At 37.7% G+C, this 20,360-nt stretch overlaps 1 protein-coding gene across 9 annotated transcripts in view; it reads right to left on the reverse strand.

The window, feature by feature from the left end:
• The window catches only part of STK3 (serine/threonine kinase 3), a 303,173-nt gene that overhangs the window by 83,378 nt on the left and 199,435 nt on the right, over positions 1-20,360 (reverse strand). For all 9 annotated transcript variants that reach the window (XR_010317808.1, XM_010588425.3, XM_023545907.2 and 6 more), the window contains one exon: positions 6,183-6,375. Coding sequence is in view for 8 of the 9 variants with exons in the window: in XM_010588425.3 (XP_010586727.1) it covers positions 6,183-6,375 (193 nt within the window). In the remaining variant the exon portion in view is untranslated. The remainder of the gene's footprint in view (positions 1-6,182; positions 6,376-20,360) is intronic.

The raw sequence follows: 20,360 nt of genomic DNA on the forward strand, positions 1-20,360 counted from the left end.
GAGGACTAAATGAGATAACGTCTGGAGTACAATGTATGGCCCATAGTAGACCCTCAGTTAATGATAGCTATAACCTAAGAAATTCATTTTTTCTCCTCTCTGAAAATTAAAAAAAAAAATTCTTAAATTTACTCTTTCATGTTTCCATGAAACTTTCCCCATTTTCTTAAAGAGACATCAAATTTCACTAATAATGAAATATTATTCTCTTACTTACAAGTGATCTGAACAAACATTATAAATCATATTGCTAGCCAGGAGATACCAGATCAGGTGGGTGCTCCCTTACTATTTCCTTATCTGGCCATTCAAATCCCTCTTATTGATAAGTGTATGCTGCCCTTTAACCCATGTTAGGCTTTACCTAAGAGCAATGGTGGGGTGGGGGGGCTTCTGGAGGCCATAAGCAGGAGAGGGATACGATGAGATTTGTATACAGGGTAGGCAACGAAGGCTGGAGGCAGGGATCAATTAAGAGGCCTTATAAGTGAAAGACTATGAGGACCTGAGCTAGAGAAGTAGAAGCAGAGATGGTGAGAAGGCAGAGGTATCTAGAGGTAGAATTGATGAGACTTGATGTTAATTTAATGAGAAAGTGAGGGAAAGGAGAAAAGATAAGGATGACTCTAATTCATCTTACTCCAAAGCCCATGTTTAAACACCTATACAGCTTCACAAGGTTCTCATGTGATAATGTTTATTTGTTTGTTTTTTCTATGAAGTAGAAAGCAAGGTCATCTACTGAAACTGAGAGGCAAAGTAGCAGGGGGATTAGTGAAGGTCTAAAATAGCCACTTTGTAGAACGAGAAAAGGCTGAGCTGAGAGACACAGTCCTATAAGAAGGTAATGGGGCTGAAGGCCCTCATCTGTGCCTATATGAGATTCTTCCAGCAACACCCAGCAACCAGGGTGTTGCAGAAAAGATGTGCAAGTAGATTAATCCACAGTTAGAGTTTTGTCAAGATGGGTAGAAAAGCAAGGCAGTAGGGCAGACGAGTTGAGGATATTAATAAAAGAGTAGCTGAAGTAAGTGATGACATGTGGTCTCTAAGCTACAGAGAAATCAAGGGTAGGTGTGCTAATAAAAAGAAAGCAGGTGCCATCAAGGGACTAGAAGGCTCCCATGACTGCATTTCCCAAAATGTGTTTCTTAGACACTAATTACATAGGATGTTAACACCTGATAAGCTCCTCATTAAAAGCTTTTCAAGGTCAAGTAAGTTAAGGAAAGCCTGGGTAATGTACTTTCAAGGAGGTCTCCTTCCTACAGTATTTCCAGAGCATTTCATAAGTTAATAATGTACATTAGAGTTCTTCAATAACTCATCTCCAGGGTAAATACGCATTTCCCAAATACTTTTGGTTTTGGTATCTTATCTATCTAGCTATTTATTTATATTCATCAGAGAATTTCACTGTATGGGTAGCTTAAGGAACACATTTTCAAATGGTCTGCCCTGTGAGATGAAAGACAGGCACAGTAGAATATCTGAAAAGAAAGAAGTACGTCACCACATAATAGCTTACTTTTATAAAGGCAGGAAGTTTACCTGAGAGTTGTCTTAGCTCTCAGAGCTATGCATCTTTACTCCTACTACAAGTCAATAGTTAAAAAAAAATTGACTCTGACTATATTGTAATTAGTATTCATTCATGAAATCAATATTCCAATACTATTCTGTGGCACAGGGGATTTACACGGCACTCTTACCAGGACAAACCTCACAATCTATTTGGAGAAATAAAACATACAGACACACACAAATTAAATAACCAGGCTGGAGTGTGTAGTGCTTCTTTAGATACCAAGCAGAAACAGTTTCCCCTCCGGGCACTAGTGCTACCAATCCAGTCCCAGTTCTCTAAGAGCAGATCTGAGCTGAACAAGGTAAAAGGCCCCCCAGTCTTCTGTTTGCTGAAGCAACTGCTCTCCTAGAGTCAGCCACAATGAAATAATCCCTACTACCTCATCAATTGGATGGCAATAGATTCTTCACTTGTCCTAATCTACTCCTTCAAGATAAAAAGTCCCAAATGTTGATTTCCTTACAACCAACCTACTTACAGCCATTGTCAACCATTCGCAATTCCATCTGGCATGGACCAATCTAACCAAAATCCACTGCCGTCAAATCGATTCTGACTTGTAGCGATCCTATAGGACAGAGTAGAACTGTACCATGGAGTTTCCAAGGAGCGCCTGGTGGATCTGAAATGCCGACCTTTTGGTTAGCAGCCGTAGCACTTAACCACTACATCATCAGGGTTTCCTGGACCAATCTGGATAATAATCCATATTATATACGGATAAGCATAATACATAAGGGAGAAGTAGACACGTGTGTAAATCTTTGCTGGTGCCTGACTGTAAAAGACCTTGGCTACCAAGCTGAGGCCTAGACATTAGGCAGGTAACGAGGAGGTCCCAGAGGTATCTGAATGGGAAGAATGAGGGTGGGAGGGTAAAAGTAATACCTTCACTGATGAAAACAGGTTTTGAAAGCTCTTCCTTGGGACATGCTCTCAAGGTCCATGGCCCTTTTTCTTTTTTTAAACATCAAATTTTCAAATATTCTTTGCCACTTTACTTTGGCTTTCACAAAGAGACACGTATTTTCTCAGAGTCTAGGAGGCTAGAAGCCCGAATTCAGGGTGCCAGCTCTAGGGGAAGGCTTTCTTTCTTTCTGTCGGTTCTGGAGGGAAGGTATTTGTCATCAATCTTCCCTGGTTGAGGAGCTTCTCAGCACCAGGACCCTGGGTCCAAAGGATGCACTATTTTCTTGGCTCTTGTTTCTTGGTGGTATGAGGTCCCCATGTCTCTCTGCTGGCTTCTTTTATATCTCAAAAGAGACAGACTTAAGACACAACCTAATCTTGTAGACTAACATAACTACCTCTGATCCTGCCTCATTAACATCCACAACACATAGGAAAATCACAGATGACAAAATGGTGGACAATCACACAATACTGGGAATCATGGCCTAGTCAAGTTTACACATATTTGGGGGGACACAATTCAATCCATGACACATGGTGACTCTACGTTTAATCACTTAAGAAACTGCCAGATTATTTTCCAAAAGTGACTGTACTGTTTTAGAGTCCCATCAGCAATGTATGAGGGGTCCAATTTCTCCAGATCCTGGCCAGCACTTGTTATTATCAAACTTTTTGATTGTATCCATTCAAGTGTGCGTAAAATGGTATCTACTTGCAGTTTTGATTTACATTTCCCTGGTGACTGATGACAATGATCATCTTTCTTCTGTTTATTGTTGTTGTTAGCTGCCATTGAGGGGCTCTGACTCATGGCTACTCCATGTGTTACAGAGTAGAACTGCTCCGTAGGATTTTCTTGGCTATGCAGTTTGCCTTTCTTCTGTGGAACTGATGGGTGAGTTGGAACCATTGGATTAGCAGCAGATTGCAAACCACTGCACTACCCAGGCTCCTCCATGTGCTTATTATTAGCTATACGTACATCTAACTTTGGAGAACTGTCTATTCAAATCCTTGTCCATTTTTTTTTTTCTTTTTCAAAAAATTTTTAATAATTTTGCTTCCTGTAGTCAGATCACCACGTGTTTCACAGGTAAGGAAAACTGGTCTGTAACTTCTAGCTTCACGGATAAAGGTATAAAAGAGAAAAGTTAAACATAATTTAAACTGACAAGAATGTTAAATCAGGCATTTCATTTGGAACATCAATAGAACAGGAGATGAAAATCAGATCCTTCAGCACACAGTGTAACACTGTAGAGATTCTAGAAAACCAAAAATAATAAATTGGTATAATATTTTTAGGCAGCAAAAATGCTAAAGTCACATTAGCAAATGAGGCTTTGACTGATGAGATACAAACTGAGAGCTTAAACCAACGAATCTAAGAAGTTTTAAAGAAGATTTAGATCACAAAGAAAAATAAAACTAAAAATAATTATGTGGTTTCAGGAAAAGCAAGTCACGCAGCAATAACTCCTCCACATTCTTTACAACCACTATATGACAATCCCTGGCGGTTACACTAATATCGCGCGAAGGGATTTTTTTGGAACATCGAAGGGTAATGTCTACATTGCAGAAACTTAAAATAAATGGAAAGTTGGCTCATGGGATTTAAAACTTGATGAAGCACATAAAACAACTGCAACTATATAAACCACTATCTGCTCAACTTAAAAATGAGCTTTCAATAAAATCTGTGACCAAAAAGAAATCATACTCAGGACACAAAATTTTAACATATATTGAATGATTTCTCTGTTGTCAAAGCTAAAAGTTACTACACAAAATATGTGGACATCTACACTATAATTTTAAAGTATGATGTCTGATAAATTATCACTTGCCTCTTCCTTGAAATATAACAATCCAGCATGAATTATACTATAATGTTCTTTACGGACTTACCTTTTAAAACCATTATTGCATATGCTGATGTTCAACTACATGACTGCACGGAGGAAGCTGCTTATACAGCTCTGCAGGGAGCTCACTAGCGATACAACAAAGCACTCGATGATTTTCTAACTGGTCTGCTTAGAATCATAAAGCTTGACTAAAAGAATTGTATCTGCTTGTGAAAAAAAAGATGCTACATGCTGATGGGAAATGAGATGTGAACTGTCTTATCATGGCATCTTTTTTATCTACCCAAAACCAAAAACAACCCATTGCTGTCGAGTTGATTCCAACTTACAGCAACTCTATAATACAGAGTAGAACTGCCCCATACGGTTTCCAAGGAGCAGCTGGTGGATTTGAACTGCCGACCTTTTTGGTTAGCAGCTGAGCTCTTAACCACTGTGCAACCAGGGCTCCTGATTTGTACCCTAATGCTGGCTACCTTTGGAAGCCAGTTGGATAGAGCTTATTATGGATGCAGAAGACCTACTCTAGTCAAAAGTCCAGTTAAGAATTTCAGGAAATCCAAGACTGAGGCTGCTTTCCAGGGCAAAGGTTCAGGAGACTCACCACTGACAGGACATAGAAAAATTCATTAACTCCCCTAGGATTAACCACATAGCAATCTGTTTGCATTTTGTGCTTCTTGACCTTCCCTTTTCAAAGTATGCAACCATAATGAGCTAGGACATGTGAAGAAAGCAGCAACAGAGCCAAGTGGCTTGAAACTATAAGGTAGGACAGTGCTTATCAAGCAGACTATCAGGGGAAGAGCAAAAAGAAAATAAAAATAGGCAAACGAGAAAATAGAAATTCCTATACTCACTTTACAGTAGCAGCAAATCATCTGAATATTTACAACTTTCTAGGCTCTACAATGGTAGAAGTTACATACTACTACTTTGTCCCATTTAGTGGCAGTATGGTGTACTGTAAAACAGCCTCGTGCTTAGACTTTGACATTAACCACAAGCCATGGGGTGGCAGAGGGAAGAGTAAAGTCAGTAGGTGTGAAGAGGTGATAATTAATCCATTTGTGAAATCACAATATTGTACGTTCCTAACTACAATATCTTAAAAATCTACTCAAAAAAAGAAATGCTAGTCTGTAAAAGTCTCCCTATCTTCATCCTTCTGTAAGCAACTGAGGTCAGAGAGATCTTAATCATCAGTTTGACCCTTGCAGTACCCCAACACAGTGCCTTACACATGGTACCTACTGCCGTCGAGGGTAGGCAGTGGTAAATAAGCACTTAACTGAACTTTCTGGATGACCATCCCTATGTCTTCATCCTCCTTTCAAGTGTTTCTTTTTTTCCTCCCTCGGTCCTTATTTCTTCCTTCTGCTTATATCCCTCTGTCATCGGGGCTTAACCATTAATTTAGACAATATGATATAATATGTCATATTTATTGGAACAGAACTTTAGGTTTACTTTTTTAATTGGAAAAGTAAACATTAGGACACTATCTTTTTCTCTCTAAAATACTTTACAAATTAAATTAAGGTATGGGTAACAAGCCTTCAACAGAAAAAAAAAGTTCTGTAACTTTGAGTTAAAGATTTGTTGCTTTCTGGTGTACCAAAAAAAAAAAAAAACTTTTTTAAGTTCATTTCTGCCATATTTTTTTTTTTTTTTTTTACTGTTAAGTAAAGCCAAGAGACAAAATTTTCCACAATTGGCTATAAAAAGTAGCACAGAACTATCCTGTTTCTATAGAAGTATATTTTCAAAATAGAAAACTAATATTCAATGGAATAAAAGCTACATACTTTTCATCGTTCCATCTTCTTCTTCCTCATCCTCACTGTTTATAACCATGGTGCCCAAGTCCGATTCTAACATCATGCTATTATGTTCAATCATGGTCTGGGCCCCTTCGCTCATTGTGCCTGTGGCCCGCATTGTGCCCACGCTTTCTGAACCAGTCTTCACCATGGTGTGGGAATCCAGCTCATCTTCATCCTGCAAGAAAATATGCCAATGAAGGAAGATCTTTCTAAGACAGCTAGATTTCTTAATTCTTAACAATAGCAGGAGTAGATTATACTCTGAATAATAAAAACACTACTATCCTTACTACTACTAATTTTAATATAAAAACATGCATACAAATATTATCATAAGAGCCAAAATTATGCAAAATAACCTAAAACTTTGGTACCTAAAGCTCAAGCAACAGAAACTGATAAAATAGAAGGCTGTTAGGTGCTTATAAAGTGCGGATTAAGATAGATAAATTACCAATAAATGTTTATCAAAGAATATGGTGACAAAATAATTAAACATACAAAAGAGAGCACATTAAAGGTAGAGTATGCTGGCACTTGCTACAGGCACAATAATGTTTGCAGCCTTGTACAACAGCCATAAACTTTTCAATGTCAATTCACAGAAGAATCAACTTGGCAATATATAAACCAAAAAATGTTTTTAGAGCATGTACCAAAAAATATACTGGAATAGGATCATAAAAATAAACTAACAAATTCTGTTTGAGAGACTAAATCTGCTATTTGGAAAAACTTGATTATGCCTTCAAATTCATTTTATATCTCTTCCACTTTTTATAGAAACAAAATCTAGTCCTGGTAGAGGTCAAAATGCAAATGTGGACAGTAATCTGTCAATGTTGAATCTCAGCAACTTAGGTGACTTGTCATAATAGTAGTTGGACAGATATTTGATACAAAAAGCAGGGGCATTAGCCCTGAAGTCTTTTGCTCTTCTCTCATGATTTTGTAAGATTTCTTCATTCTCATGCTTTCAACTACTATTATGTTGAGGACTTCCAAATCCCCAAGTCTTTCTATGTCTTTACTTACTACTTAAATGCATAATTACTTCTAAAACTCTACATTCCCAAATCAGACGGCATTTCATCCATCTTCCTGGTCCCTCAGCTCTGCCATCCCCCAAACCAACCACCACAAAGCACAGCAATCTTCACTAGCTAGCCATGAGTAAAACCTTCAGTGTCTTCTTAGATCCATTCTCTCTTCACTACCATATAGTCAACAAGTTCCTCTTCAAAACATTTTCTTAAATCCATCTTCTCTTTTCTATTTCCAATGCCATTGGGTAAATCTCTCATTGCCTCAGACCTGAAGATTCTCTCCCAAATGACCTTCTAGAATTAGATGTTACTTCAAATCCTGGCTCAATCATCTAATGGGCATAAAGCCTTTAGGCAAGCTATTTAAACTCTCTGAACTTTAGTTTCTTTCACTGATGTTATGATTACTAAATGAGGAAGAGTATGCAAATGCTTGCACACTACTTGCAGCAAGGTAGTTTTCTGCCTTCCTCAAAGTATACAGCACTAAACTAATCTTCCTTGAAGGTTATTTGAATCACAATATTCTTCTACTGAAGAATCTATAATGGCTCCCAGTTCTTATCTGTGTTAAATCTAAATGTTTCTGCCTAGATTTTAATGTCCTCTTTTTTTTTTTTTAATGATCTTATCTGATTCTACCTGGCCAATCCTATTTTCCCATTGTTCACATACCCTCCAACACAGTCACGCTGACACTGACTGAATCTCCATCCCTCATAAACGCATGTCATGCTATGCTCATTAAGACTACTTCTTTGCTCATGTCTTCTCTACCCAGCATGCCCTTCTTCCTCTAGCCATTTAAATTCTACCTAGTCCCATATCAAGTATCTATTGCCTAATTCAGTCTTTATTAATTACCCCCTTCTTCACTTCTGTAGCATTTATAGTTGACATTACACACTTTGCATTTAAATTCACCATCTCAAATCGTGGGCAATGGTTTTGTAAAATCTTTTCTAAGTGTGAACTAGAATGTCTTATAGTACTTTTGAATGTGCTAAAGTGTCTCGTTCAATATTAAATACACAGCAAGCATTCAATACGTATTTGTCTTTTCAATGAATTATAAAACCATGGGCCTTTACAGTTGGAAAGGAACTAATTCAACCCCTCATTTTGTATTTCAATAAATTGAGGCTCATAGAAAATAAAAGACTTTCCCAACATTACACACTTACTTGAAAGTAGAGCTGGAACTAGAAACTAGTTCTTTTATTTCTTACACCATTATTCCACTAAATACATGTACATTTAAATTTGGATCTACTTGAACGCTTATGTCAGAGGTGCAGGCTTACAATTGAACAGCTTATGTCACCAGCTCCGATTCCCAAAGGGTCCCACACAAATTATTCAGTCTATCCTAGTCCAAGCCACCATCTTCTCTCACCTGAACTAATATTTCAGCTTCCTAACTGTTTTCATTGTTTCCACTCCTACTCCTTTATGTATGCTCCCACAAAACAGGCGGATAGATTCTTTGAAAAGATAAATCAGATCATGTTATTCTCTGGCTGAAAACCCTGATTTAGCTTCCCATCACACTCAAAATAAAATCCAAATTTACCATGGCCAAATGTGATCTGGCCTAGCAGCATTTGCCAATCCCATCTCCTATCACATTCCTGCTTGCTCTTCAAGCTCCAGCCACGCTGGCCTCCTTTGCTATCTCTTAAGCGTTCTAAGCATGTTCTTCCCCTAGCCGTTAAATTGGCTGCTTTCTCAGCCTGGAATACTCTTCCACAAGACACCTTGATCCTTTACTTAACTCATATCTCTACTTACATGTCACCTTCTCAGTAAGGCTTTTTCTGACCACCAATCCAAAATCGAAGCCTCTGTCATTTTCTATTCTTTTATCCCTCTGTATCCTTCAAAGCATGTATCACGACCTGGCCTTATTTATGTATATATTTGTTTACATGCTGACTATCTCTACCACCAGAAGGTACGTATGCTGAAGGCAGGAGAATTATGTTTTAACGATTAATCCTCAACGCCTAGAACAACTGGCACATGGTAGATACTTGATAAGTATTTGTTTAACAAATAAATCAATTTATATTTTCTCTTATTAATTCATTCAACAAGCATTGATTGCACGTTTCTGTGTCAAAGAGTGCACCAGGCATTGGAGATACAAAGATGAATAAGACATGGTGTTGTTCCATTTTGTTTTTTAAGGAGCTTGAGGTATAGGAGAAACCAACTGACATGTAACCAGTACATTACAAGACAATGTGGGGTGCTATAAACAAGTGTTGACAAAGTACAATGGGAATACCAAGAAAAGAGCCTCTAACTTTGTCTCTAACAAAGTGAAGAAGGCCTCACAGAGGAAGCTGCCCTTGTCTTAGGTCTTAAAGGGTAAGTAGACTATATAAGTAACATAAATGTATAAATTTGGGTGAGGTGTTTCGTAGTACAACTTCTTTTTAGCTCAGAACTACACTCACATATCTCTGCTCAGCTGAAACACCCCAATACTGAGTGTGGTGCCATACCTTTCTATTTCCATAGAATCTTGGGTTACATCGATCATACACTTATTACCCAAGACTTGTCTAACCTCATTAGACTCTAAAATCTGTAAGTGCAGTAACCAGGTCCTGTTAATACAGTTATATTCCTGTATCAAGTACAAAGTCTGTCCTCATTATGTAATTTATTAAATGACTCTTAAAGCCCTCGTTACGAAGTAGTGCCAAAGAAAAGAACCAAGGACGATGCTAGGTGAGGTTCCAGTGTCCAAATTTATTTAAACCAACTTACTGTTTTAAAACATAAAATGGTTATCCAAGAAACTTTGGGAAGGGAAACCCATTAACGAGAATTATTCAGTTGATCATTCATTTAATAATGATAAAGACAGTTCTCATCAATCAGTAAACAGCACTAGGCTAAGGTCTTTTTATAGGCTACTTCCATTTAATCCTCTTACCCTGTGTAGCATTATTATCCCTATTGTGCAAATGATGAACCTGAAGCTAAAATATATTCAATAAATTCTCCAAGGTCATACAACAAGTAAGTGGAGAAGCAAGGATTCTAATCAGGTCCACCTTATCCCAAAGCCCAAGGTCAAATTTCCAAATGTACAAGGCCTTTAAATTGTCTATAGCATTTTCCACATCTAATTTTATATGTAAGTTAGCTAGAGCATGTTTCCTTTGTCTAACTTAACAGATGAAGAAACACATAAACACAGTGATTTTCCCTTGGTCATAATGCTAATAAAAAAAGAGTTGGGATTTACTCTTTCCTGTAGACCTCAATTGAGGGGGGAGGAAAAAGTTTATTTTCTCTTAGCTCCTTTAAAAAAAAAAATCTCCTGCCAGTTTAATATCTTATTTTATCATGGTTCTGACCAGTTTCTCCCCAAAACACTAAATCTATTTTTATACATGTGAGTTGTTTGTCTCTTTATCCTTGTAGGATTCAATGCTGACCCACACAGAGAGAGAATTTGAGCGCCTTCGGGCAGGGGGCCTGTCAGTAGAGTCAGGTGCCTCTGGACAAGCCCCGTAGAGCTAAAAGAGCTGTAACACGTGTCGGAGCAAGGCACAGGTCTGAGTGTGCCCCATGCAACGCCATCTCCCTTCGCTGGGCAGCATGGCAGGAGCCAGGTGGGCTCTCAGGCAGCACAGGCCCAGGTAGCGTGATGGTAACCAGAGGCAGCGGTGACATGAAGATAGCACCTGACCTGAAGTACGGCACGCCTGCCCAGGGATATAAGAATGGACATGGGTAATTTGGGGAGGGTAAGCATTTCCCCTTTGAGAATCCTTTGTTATTGTTTACCGTTTGCTTTCTATAAAAACAATAATGGCTTTCACTGTGCCACCCCCCAAAAAAATAGGTTGAACGTTGCAACTATTAACAAGAAACATAACATCTGGTTGGTGTGAAATAGGACTTTTAGCCTTTCTATATTCTAAATTGTAGTTCAATCAACAAAGGGATCATGAAGCTTGCATCTCTGGATTCACACAATTGACTTAGACAATCTGTAAAATTGCAAAAACATTACATTAAGCATGGAAAGGATGGCTCTTACTGCATATTATTTTTACTTACATGGTCCCTTTGCTAAAGGATGCTAATTTACGAATTGATTTTCAGAAATAGCAAGGAAAAAATTGAGCAAACACTTAATTCACTAATGAGAGTGTAACACCCAAACAGTAATTAATAAAGTACAGATGGAATGAGAACTACTTTACATGAAATTAGAAAACTCAAACACTAATAATTAGGTGATGGTGCTGAACACTTTTAACAACATGTTTTATTTTTAAAAAATCATTAACTCAGAAATTATTCTTAGTATTTTAGCTTATTGTCAAAATTTCATTTGATATTTTCACATTTTTATAATAAAACACTCATCTATGTTTTTTCAGTTATACTTCATTTATATATAGCCTGTTTTTCCTCAAAAAAGAAAAGCAAAAGAAAAACATGTTGATACTTCATAGAGAAATGTCTGCAGAGCAGATGCTTCCCCAGTGGAGAAAGCAGCCAATTTCAGTAAGGGATACAATAGCATTTTCAATCAGTGGTCATCATGTGCCAGGAATGCAAACCAGAGTACTGATGATAATCCAGCTTATGAATCATAAAATCCACATGGAATATAAATATTTGAAAACATTATTAGGAAATCCTACTCCGCTGCTAAGATAGATTTATGCTATAATACTCTGGGAAATAATCACAGGCTTTGCATTAGGTATCTCCACATTTGTATCTGCTAACCTTAAAGGAAGTTCTAAGTATTCAGCTACTATTTGAATGATTTTAAGGACATTTACACAGACATTTTGGAAAGTATTCATCATCTGTAACACTAATGAGATATTTGTTAGAAGGCTCCCTTCATTAAATAGGTGTCCTTCTAACTGGAAGAAGAGCACTTCATTTCTCTTCTTGCAATGACACCCAATACGTCTGATTGCAAGTGCAATCACATTAATAGTATCAGCATAGAACAGTGATCTTAACGGCTCTGATTCAACAGGACAATTCTGAGTATGCATTCTGCCACAGCATGAAAAAAATTTTATTCTTCATGTACCTGTAAAAAAAATGCTGAAATGGCAATGTTTTGTTATATGTATTTGTACCAAAACAAACATTTTTAAAGATTGAATGCAGAAGCAAATATGAGAATAGAATATGTCTTCTATTAGAGATTTGGAAAACTGTAAACAATGCCACTCTACTCACTTTTGCTTTGTTTTGGAAAATATAATCATTGTAAATATACAGTTTTTTGTTTTTTTTTTAAAGTTTGCAATATTAGAGTGGTCTGCAACCAATCAACCATCCAGTTGCCATAAAGTCAATTCCATTTCTTGGCAACATGTCTGTCAAAGTAGAACTGTGCTCCATAGTGCTTTTGATAGGTGATCTTTCAGAAATAGTTTGCCAGGCCTTTCCTCTGAGGTACCTTTGGGTGGACTCAAAACCGCCAACCTTTCTGTTAGCAGCTGACAGCACTAAATATCTAGATATCTTTAGAATCTCCTACAGGTGCTAATAAATGGATGGCATTAAAAGACCAAATAATAAATGTAACATACTATAAATGCATAGTTGAGCTTTCAAGATAGCAAGGAAAATCCCCACTGCCTAAAAACAGACACAGCTGGCAACCAGAGTGATAAACTACATCTGAACTTAGTGCTGCCTTAGGAGTATGTAACGATGATTGGGAGGGAGGATGTCTTTAAAATCAGGTTTATATGTTAAGGTATAAAGGGGAATGAACAAGAGACAAGACACTGTGTTCTCTCAAAAGTGGAGTGGTAGAATTGAAACCCCTGAATCTAGTTGGGAATCTTGGAGGTCTACATTCTTACTGAAAAAGCAGATAAGAATAAAATTACCCACAGGCAAAAGAGATGATAAGCAAACTTGTCTGTCTCACCTGGACTCTGGATAAAGCCAGGAAAAAAGCCCCTTTAGAATTTACCGAGACTCTGGGTGGCGCTCAGGGCTCCACGGCTAACTAACAAGCTGGTGGTTCAAACCCACCCAGAGGTGCCTCAGAAAAGCCTGGCAGTCTGCTTTTGAAAGGTCACAGCCTTGAACACCCTGTGAAGTACAGTTCTACCCTGCACACACGGGGTCGCCATGAGTCAGAATAAACTCAATGGCAAAAGGTTTTCAGAATTAGTGGCATTCACTTTTACATTACCCTCATAGTCTGGGGAATCCACTGCTGAGAGACTAACCTAATAAAGTCTCAGTATGGTGGGGGGAGGTGGGGTGCCCAATGTAAACAAATCCGCCCTAGAGAAACTCATACTGAACCTTCAACCCTGAACTTACATCACTTTTGTAGATAAAATCCCACTAAATATAAGCTCACAATTCAAAAGATAAACACATGAAAAAACAAGCTACCAAGAATGAGAACTGGTAGAAACAACAAACAACAGAATGAAGATTCCCTTGCTCCACACAATTACATTAGACTCCTTAAAAAGCTGACTTTTATGATAAAAATTAGGAAAGATTAGACAGTGGCATCCTGGATTGGAAAAATCAAACACAAAAAATAGAACTCTTTTGGCTAGAACGCAGAGCAATAATAAGTGAGTTTCACTGCTTTACAGGGCAGTCTACAGATTGTGGAAGGCTTTACACATTGGAATCAAACAACAACAACAACAATAATAAAAACCAAACCCGTTGGCACTGAGTCAATTCCGACTCATAGCGACCCTACAGGACAGAGTAGAGCTGCTCCACAGAGTTTCCAAGGAGTGGCAGGTGGATTCGAACTGCCAACCTTTTGGGTTAGCAGCTGAACTCTTAACCACTGCACCACCAGGGCTCCTCGGAAGCCAGTATAAACTGCTTGGCAGAGAAGTAACAGGAACCTTGGAAACAGAACAATAAAATGGAGAAGAAAAGACTAGAAAGAGAGACTAGAATCAGAAGGTCGTCATTGAAATCTAGGTTTGAGGTCATTAGAGCCTGAAATAAAAAAGATCCTATAAAAACAGAAATAACAAGTTGAATCTGAAAGAGATTATGAAAAAAAGAATCGACATATTCTATAATTCCCAATATTCTGAACCTAGAGACCAAACCGACTCTAAAAAGAAGACCGTGAAAAATTATAATTTGAACAGATGAAGACAGAAAACAGAACAGATAATGCCAGTTGTTTGTAATCAAAAAGTAACTTAATGGACTCTGCCTTTTCAGCACATAAGGCAGGAATGAAACCTAATTACTCTTTTGTGGTGAAAGAGTGGAATTAATAAGCAACAACAAGGCTTGTGCCACGCAACTGCAAGGAAAGGAGCAGAAAACTGAGGAAAACAATGGCAGGAATCCTTCAACTTCTCTCCCTGCGTGTAACTAAATCTATGCTAGCCTGTGTCGCTCGTCAAATTTTAACAACTGCTTGAGTTAGCGGGGCAGAATTAGAAAGTCAGGGAAAAGGCAAAAGTCAAAGGGTACTAGTGTATATGTGTTTGTATGCCTCACATCATGAATTATGTCTCACACTGTGGAACAGTACCTAGGAACCATCAACCTAAAATCACTCTCTCCCTATGTTGTTGTTGCTGTTGTATACCAAGCTGATTCTAACTCACAGTAACCCTATGTGACAGAGTAGAACTGCCTCATAGGGTTTCCAATGCCGTAGTCCTTACCGGAACTGATCATCAGGTCTTTTCTCCCACGGGGCCACTGGTGGGTTTGGACTGGTGACCTCTTGGTTAGCAGCCGACCGCTTAACCATTGTGCCACTAGGGCTCCTTCTCTCTCCTATAGCAAGGTGAAACTATTATGTTGCCTCAAGAGAGCATTACCTTCAAACTACACTTCTAAAATATGGTAAAGGATAGCACTCAGCTCTGATCCCATTGTCTGTGTTATCAATGTACATAGCTATGACTGCTTTGTTGTGGTTTGTTGTACATAAAATGGCCTACAGCAGGATTACCTTGTTAACACTGACCTTATTAGTACTACGTTAAACCCTACTCTGCTAAGAACCACTGAGAAAACATTAAAAACATGCTCCCTCAAATAGCTTCCCTGAAGCACCACTTTACTGTATGATAGCCTGAAAAAAGTAATAAATTGGTATTCACCAATTTAAAATTACTAAGATTTGCAATATCTGAAAATCTGTGAAAAGAATGAACTTTCTTCCCATTGCTGTAAGTAATGGGAAGAAAGTAGGTAGGTGGTCCTTCTATTTCACTGCAAAGCCAGCATAATAGCTTATGCAGCTGCTGGCTTTGACATACCTGTCTTTAACAACAGGAACGTCTGCCTTCACAGATCCTAACTTTCTGCATGTTCACAGGCATGTTTTAAAGTTAATCAAAGCTTTTAGGATCTCCCAAAGTCATAAAAAACTTGTTCATCACTACAACAAGCCTAAATGGTGAGAAGGCGTGTGGGCAGGACTTCAGAGGCTGCATGATGCAAGACTGTACAAGTTCTTGGCATCATATTAAAAGTTTCCAAACAAAAGATTATCTTACATCCCCTGTGCACAATACTGATATACAATAGAGTAAATTAAAAAGTAAAAGAAACCTTAACTGTGACTTTTCTTTTTCTCTCACAGCCAAAAGCATGTCAAAAGATTAACGAAATATAAAGAAGCTTATAAAATCAAATATTTCAAAGTAAGAATAACACCTTTAAAAACTGTTATTGTTACAAGCAATTTATTAAAAAAGCCACAAGAGGGCACCAAAGACAAAAGACTAGAACAAATTTCACTAATTGGCGATTTACACAGACAAAATAGATTCATAAAATAGGTTATAACCTTATCTAATATACTACCTATACCGCTCAGAAATAGAATACTGGCTGATATTTTAAAAAAGAACTGGGATATTTTTTAAACACTATGAACACTGCATGTTATAGGTTGTATCTTTATATACAGCATTGTTTAGATTTCTTAAAGGCAATGAGTGTCTTCTACATTCGGTAATCTCCACAATTGACTTGCACATAATAGCAGGAGCCAAAAGAACAGTTTCTGATGCCACAAAATTGGTAGAAATGTACAACAGGAACATCATTCATATTACTTTATCATTCTAAATTGCTTTTATGTAAAAAGATTTATGACTGCATATTTTATGTTTCTAGAACAAATATAATTAAAGGCTAATTTGTCTTTGGAAAGAATTTCTTCTTTTTCTCATCGTTTCTTTGATTCCTTTTCTGTTCCAAAATGATAGTGTCCAAAGAGCAAGTAGAAACTTCAATACATACTTATCGGAGGATATATAATTTGCATATACTTAAAAATGGTAATATTATGAAATGATTTTAAGAAATCATCTTCCAAAACATAATTCCAGAAGACTGGTATGAAGCACTCTCGAATAACAATATTGATTTTAACACGCAGTTTACATTACTCAAACTCCCTGATATAAAATGAAATACTGGGGCAGAGGAGTATCAAGACAGCAAACAAACAACGCCCCTATCAGCCGAAATATCACGTGTTTGTCTTAAGCAATGCTGAAAGACTATGGAGCCAGTATTTTACACCTTGGTAATTCTTATTTGCAAATATATTCTATGTTGATGATAAATTTGCAATAGTGTGCAAAATAAGGGCTGGAAGTCAGGTAAAACCTACTGTAAAGCAGGTTTATAAATATACTTGTTGATTCAGTAAATATTTATTTAATACTTACCGTGTGCTTTTGTGTGCCAGGGAGTGTGCTAAGATGTAGTCCTTGTCTTTGGGAAATACACAGTTTAGTGCAAGAAAGTTAGAAAATAGACAAATAAATACAGTGAGATAAATAATTTCATTGAGTTAAACACAGTACATGATAAAAGCATATAGGAGCACCGGCCTAAACAAAGCTGGGAGGATTATCATGAGAGGAAGTGAGGACTAACATGAGTCCTAAAGGGCAAGGAATTAATCAGACAAATAGGGGTGCAGTGAGTTAAGCAGCAGCAGTAACCTGTGTTTTTCTTTAAACACTGTTTGGGCAATCCCATCTACGCTCATGGTTTAACTACTGCTTGCAGAATTCTGCTGCTTCCCTAACTGCCTGACTTCTCCCTTAGAGTTTAGACCTGCATATCCAGCTGTCTGCTACATAAGGTGACTTGGATGACCCATGGACACCTCAAATTAAGTCCTAAGTTGATTTCTGAAAGGTCACAGCCTTGAAAATCCTATGGAGCGGCTCTACTCCTCACACGTGGAGTCACCGTAAGTCAGAATCAACTGGACAGCAACTAACAACAACAAAGTGATCTCATCTTACCCAGAAACTTACCTTGGAAACAGTACTGCTGGAGAATATTTCAGCTACAGTCTAAGAGGTGAAGAAAGTGTGGACAAAGTGAAGAAGCAAAGGCTCTGACGATTCTATTAAGAACTCTGGTTATGATTTGTTGTTCATTTTTTCCCTTTTTGTCTTAATGGTCAAAATATAACTATATTTTAAGGCTGAAGAAAAAGGCCTGAGAAGAAAGAGGCTGGCTGAGGAGGCAAGCAGAGAAGGTGCTTTTAAGGGAGGTGGGAAGTTAGAAAACCAAGGAGCAATAGAACAATACTTCCTGTTCTCTATGCATATCTCCATAACAAAACTTGTCATATTGTATTGTGATCAGGCATCAGCTCACCTACTGCCTCTTACACTACAGTGCAATCTTCTTGTAGGTAAAAACCATGTCTTAATTTTCCTCTATACCAACATTTATGAATGGAAAAAGGACATACCATTCCCTGAGATAGGAAGAAAAGAGAAACTTAGGGAGGATTCAGAAACTTGTTAAAGTTAAAAGAAAACTGAGACCTAGCTAGGTCAAAAAGACAAGAAAAAAAATAAAAGGTATGCATATTGGGAAAGAAGAACTAACACTGTCTTCATGCACAGATGGTATGGTTGTCTATATACAAAATCTCAAAGAATCTACAAAAAAGTTCCAGGAACTGAAAAATGAGTGCGGCAAGGTCACAAGATCCAGGGCAACAGATAAGAGTCAATTGCCTTCCTACATACCAGCAATAAACAATTGGAATTTGAAATTGAAAAAAGAAAAAAAAAAAAAAAAACTACAACACAAACACTTATAACACCAAAAAAATGAATAAAACACCATTTAGGTATATATCTAATAAAATATATACGGGATCTACGTGCGCTGATCAAAGAAGATCTAAATAAATGGAGAGACATTCCATGGTCATAGGTTAGAAGACTCAATATTGTTAAGATGTCATTATGTAAATAAATGGAAAGACATTCCAAGTTCAGTGTTGTCAAACAGGCAGGGGACTCATGTTTAGCAATAGGATAGAGATCAGATTGACATATAGGACAGAAAGGCATACACACATGTCTTTGCTCTGTCAACTGAGAAGGTCTAGAATAGATGATACCTCAAAGTGAGCATACCTAGAGACTAGATCTTGGTTTCTAATACTGTTCTCCAACAAAAGGAACCAGGCTCCCAATTCTAGGACTGGGGCAGGAAATACACAAGATGAACATGGAGCATACTGCAGTGTCAGAGTAAGGAAATGCTCAAAAACAAACGAACACATAACACAATCATAAAATGGGCAAATGGCTTGAAGAGACATTTCATCAAAGAGGACATTCAAATGGCCCCCAAACACATGAAAAGATTCTCAGCATCATTAGTCATCAGGGAGATGTAAATCAAAACGACAAATGAGAAACCATCTCACCCCAAGTAGGATGGCTAAGATTTGGGCAGGGAGGGGGGAAGAAAAAACCCTGAAAATAACAAATGTTGGCAAGCATGTGGGGAACAAAACCATTATGCATGGCTGGTGGGAATGCTAAATGGTACTGCCATTGTGCAAAACAGTACAGTGATTCCTCAAAAAACTAAAAACAGAACTACCATATGACCCAGCAATTCCGCTCCTAAGGATACACCCCCTAAGATTTGAAAGCAGAGACTCAAAAAGAGTCTTGTACATCAATGTTCGTTGCAGCACTATTCACAATAGCCAAAAGGTAGAAACAACCTAAATGCCCATCAACAGATAAATGGATAAACCAAATGTAGTACTTATCTACAATGGAACACTACTCAGCCAATAGAAGAAATGAAGGTACAATATGGATGGCACTGGAAGACATTATGCTCAATGAAATAAGCCAATCACAAAAGGACAAATATTGTATGACCTCACTTACATAAAAAGACAAGAAAGGGCAAATGTATAGAGAACAAAATTTATTAGTTGTTATAGGGATAGAAGAGAAAAGGGGTGGGGGCTTAATGATAATGGAAATATCGCAATGATTAAGGGTAGGGTTACACAAATGATTACTGTAATTGCTGTCAATAAGCTACACACCTGTAAAAAGTTGAAGTGGTAAAAGTTGTCTGATACATATACTTAAAACAACAAAAAGTAGCTGCTGAAGCTGTTTACGTATAACCAAAAATCTCACGGGATTTGATCTTGGCTTAGAGGTTTAGGGTCATGTTTTCATGGGACATCCCAGTTAATTGGCCTAATAACATGTTTAGTGCTTCTGTTCTACCCTGTAGTTTGTTGCGTAGTGCCCGGGGTCTTAAAAGCTTGCAAGCGGCCATCCAAGGCACAATTGTTCTCTTCACCTAGAGCAATGGAAGAAAAAGGAGTATCAAGAATAGAAGGAGGATATTGAATGCGTGGCTAACTGCCTATGTGAACAACTACCTCCTTTGCCACGAGACCAGAAGAACTGGATGGTGCCCAGCAACCATTACTGAACATTTTGATCAAAGATTCTATAGAAGAATTCTGATTAAAAGTGAGAACATGCAGAACAGAATTTCAAACGCTCATGGCCTCCAGACTTGCTGGAATCATGAAGAAGGATAAACTCCTGCAACTACTGCCCTGATAGAATCTTTAAGCCTTAAACCAAAAAGATCCCCTTAAGTCTTTTTTTAAAAACAAACAAAGATTTAGTTTAAATGGTAAAAAATGTCTGCCTTGAGCATTACGCTCTTCTAAAAACTATCTGTATAGGATCAAATTGACAACGGCAACTTGAAAGACAAGATAGGAACCTTAGGGGGCAGTGCATTTATGATAATGGGGGAGGAA

The sequence above is a fragment of the Loxodonta africana genome, chromosome 14 (genome assembly GCF_030014295.1).
Source record: "Loxodonta africana isolate mLoxAfr1 chromosome 14, mLoxAfr1.hap2, whole genome shotgun sequence".
Lineage (NCBI taxonomy): Eukaryota > Metazoa > Chordata > Mammalia > Proboscidea > Elephantidae > Loxodonta > Loxodonta africana.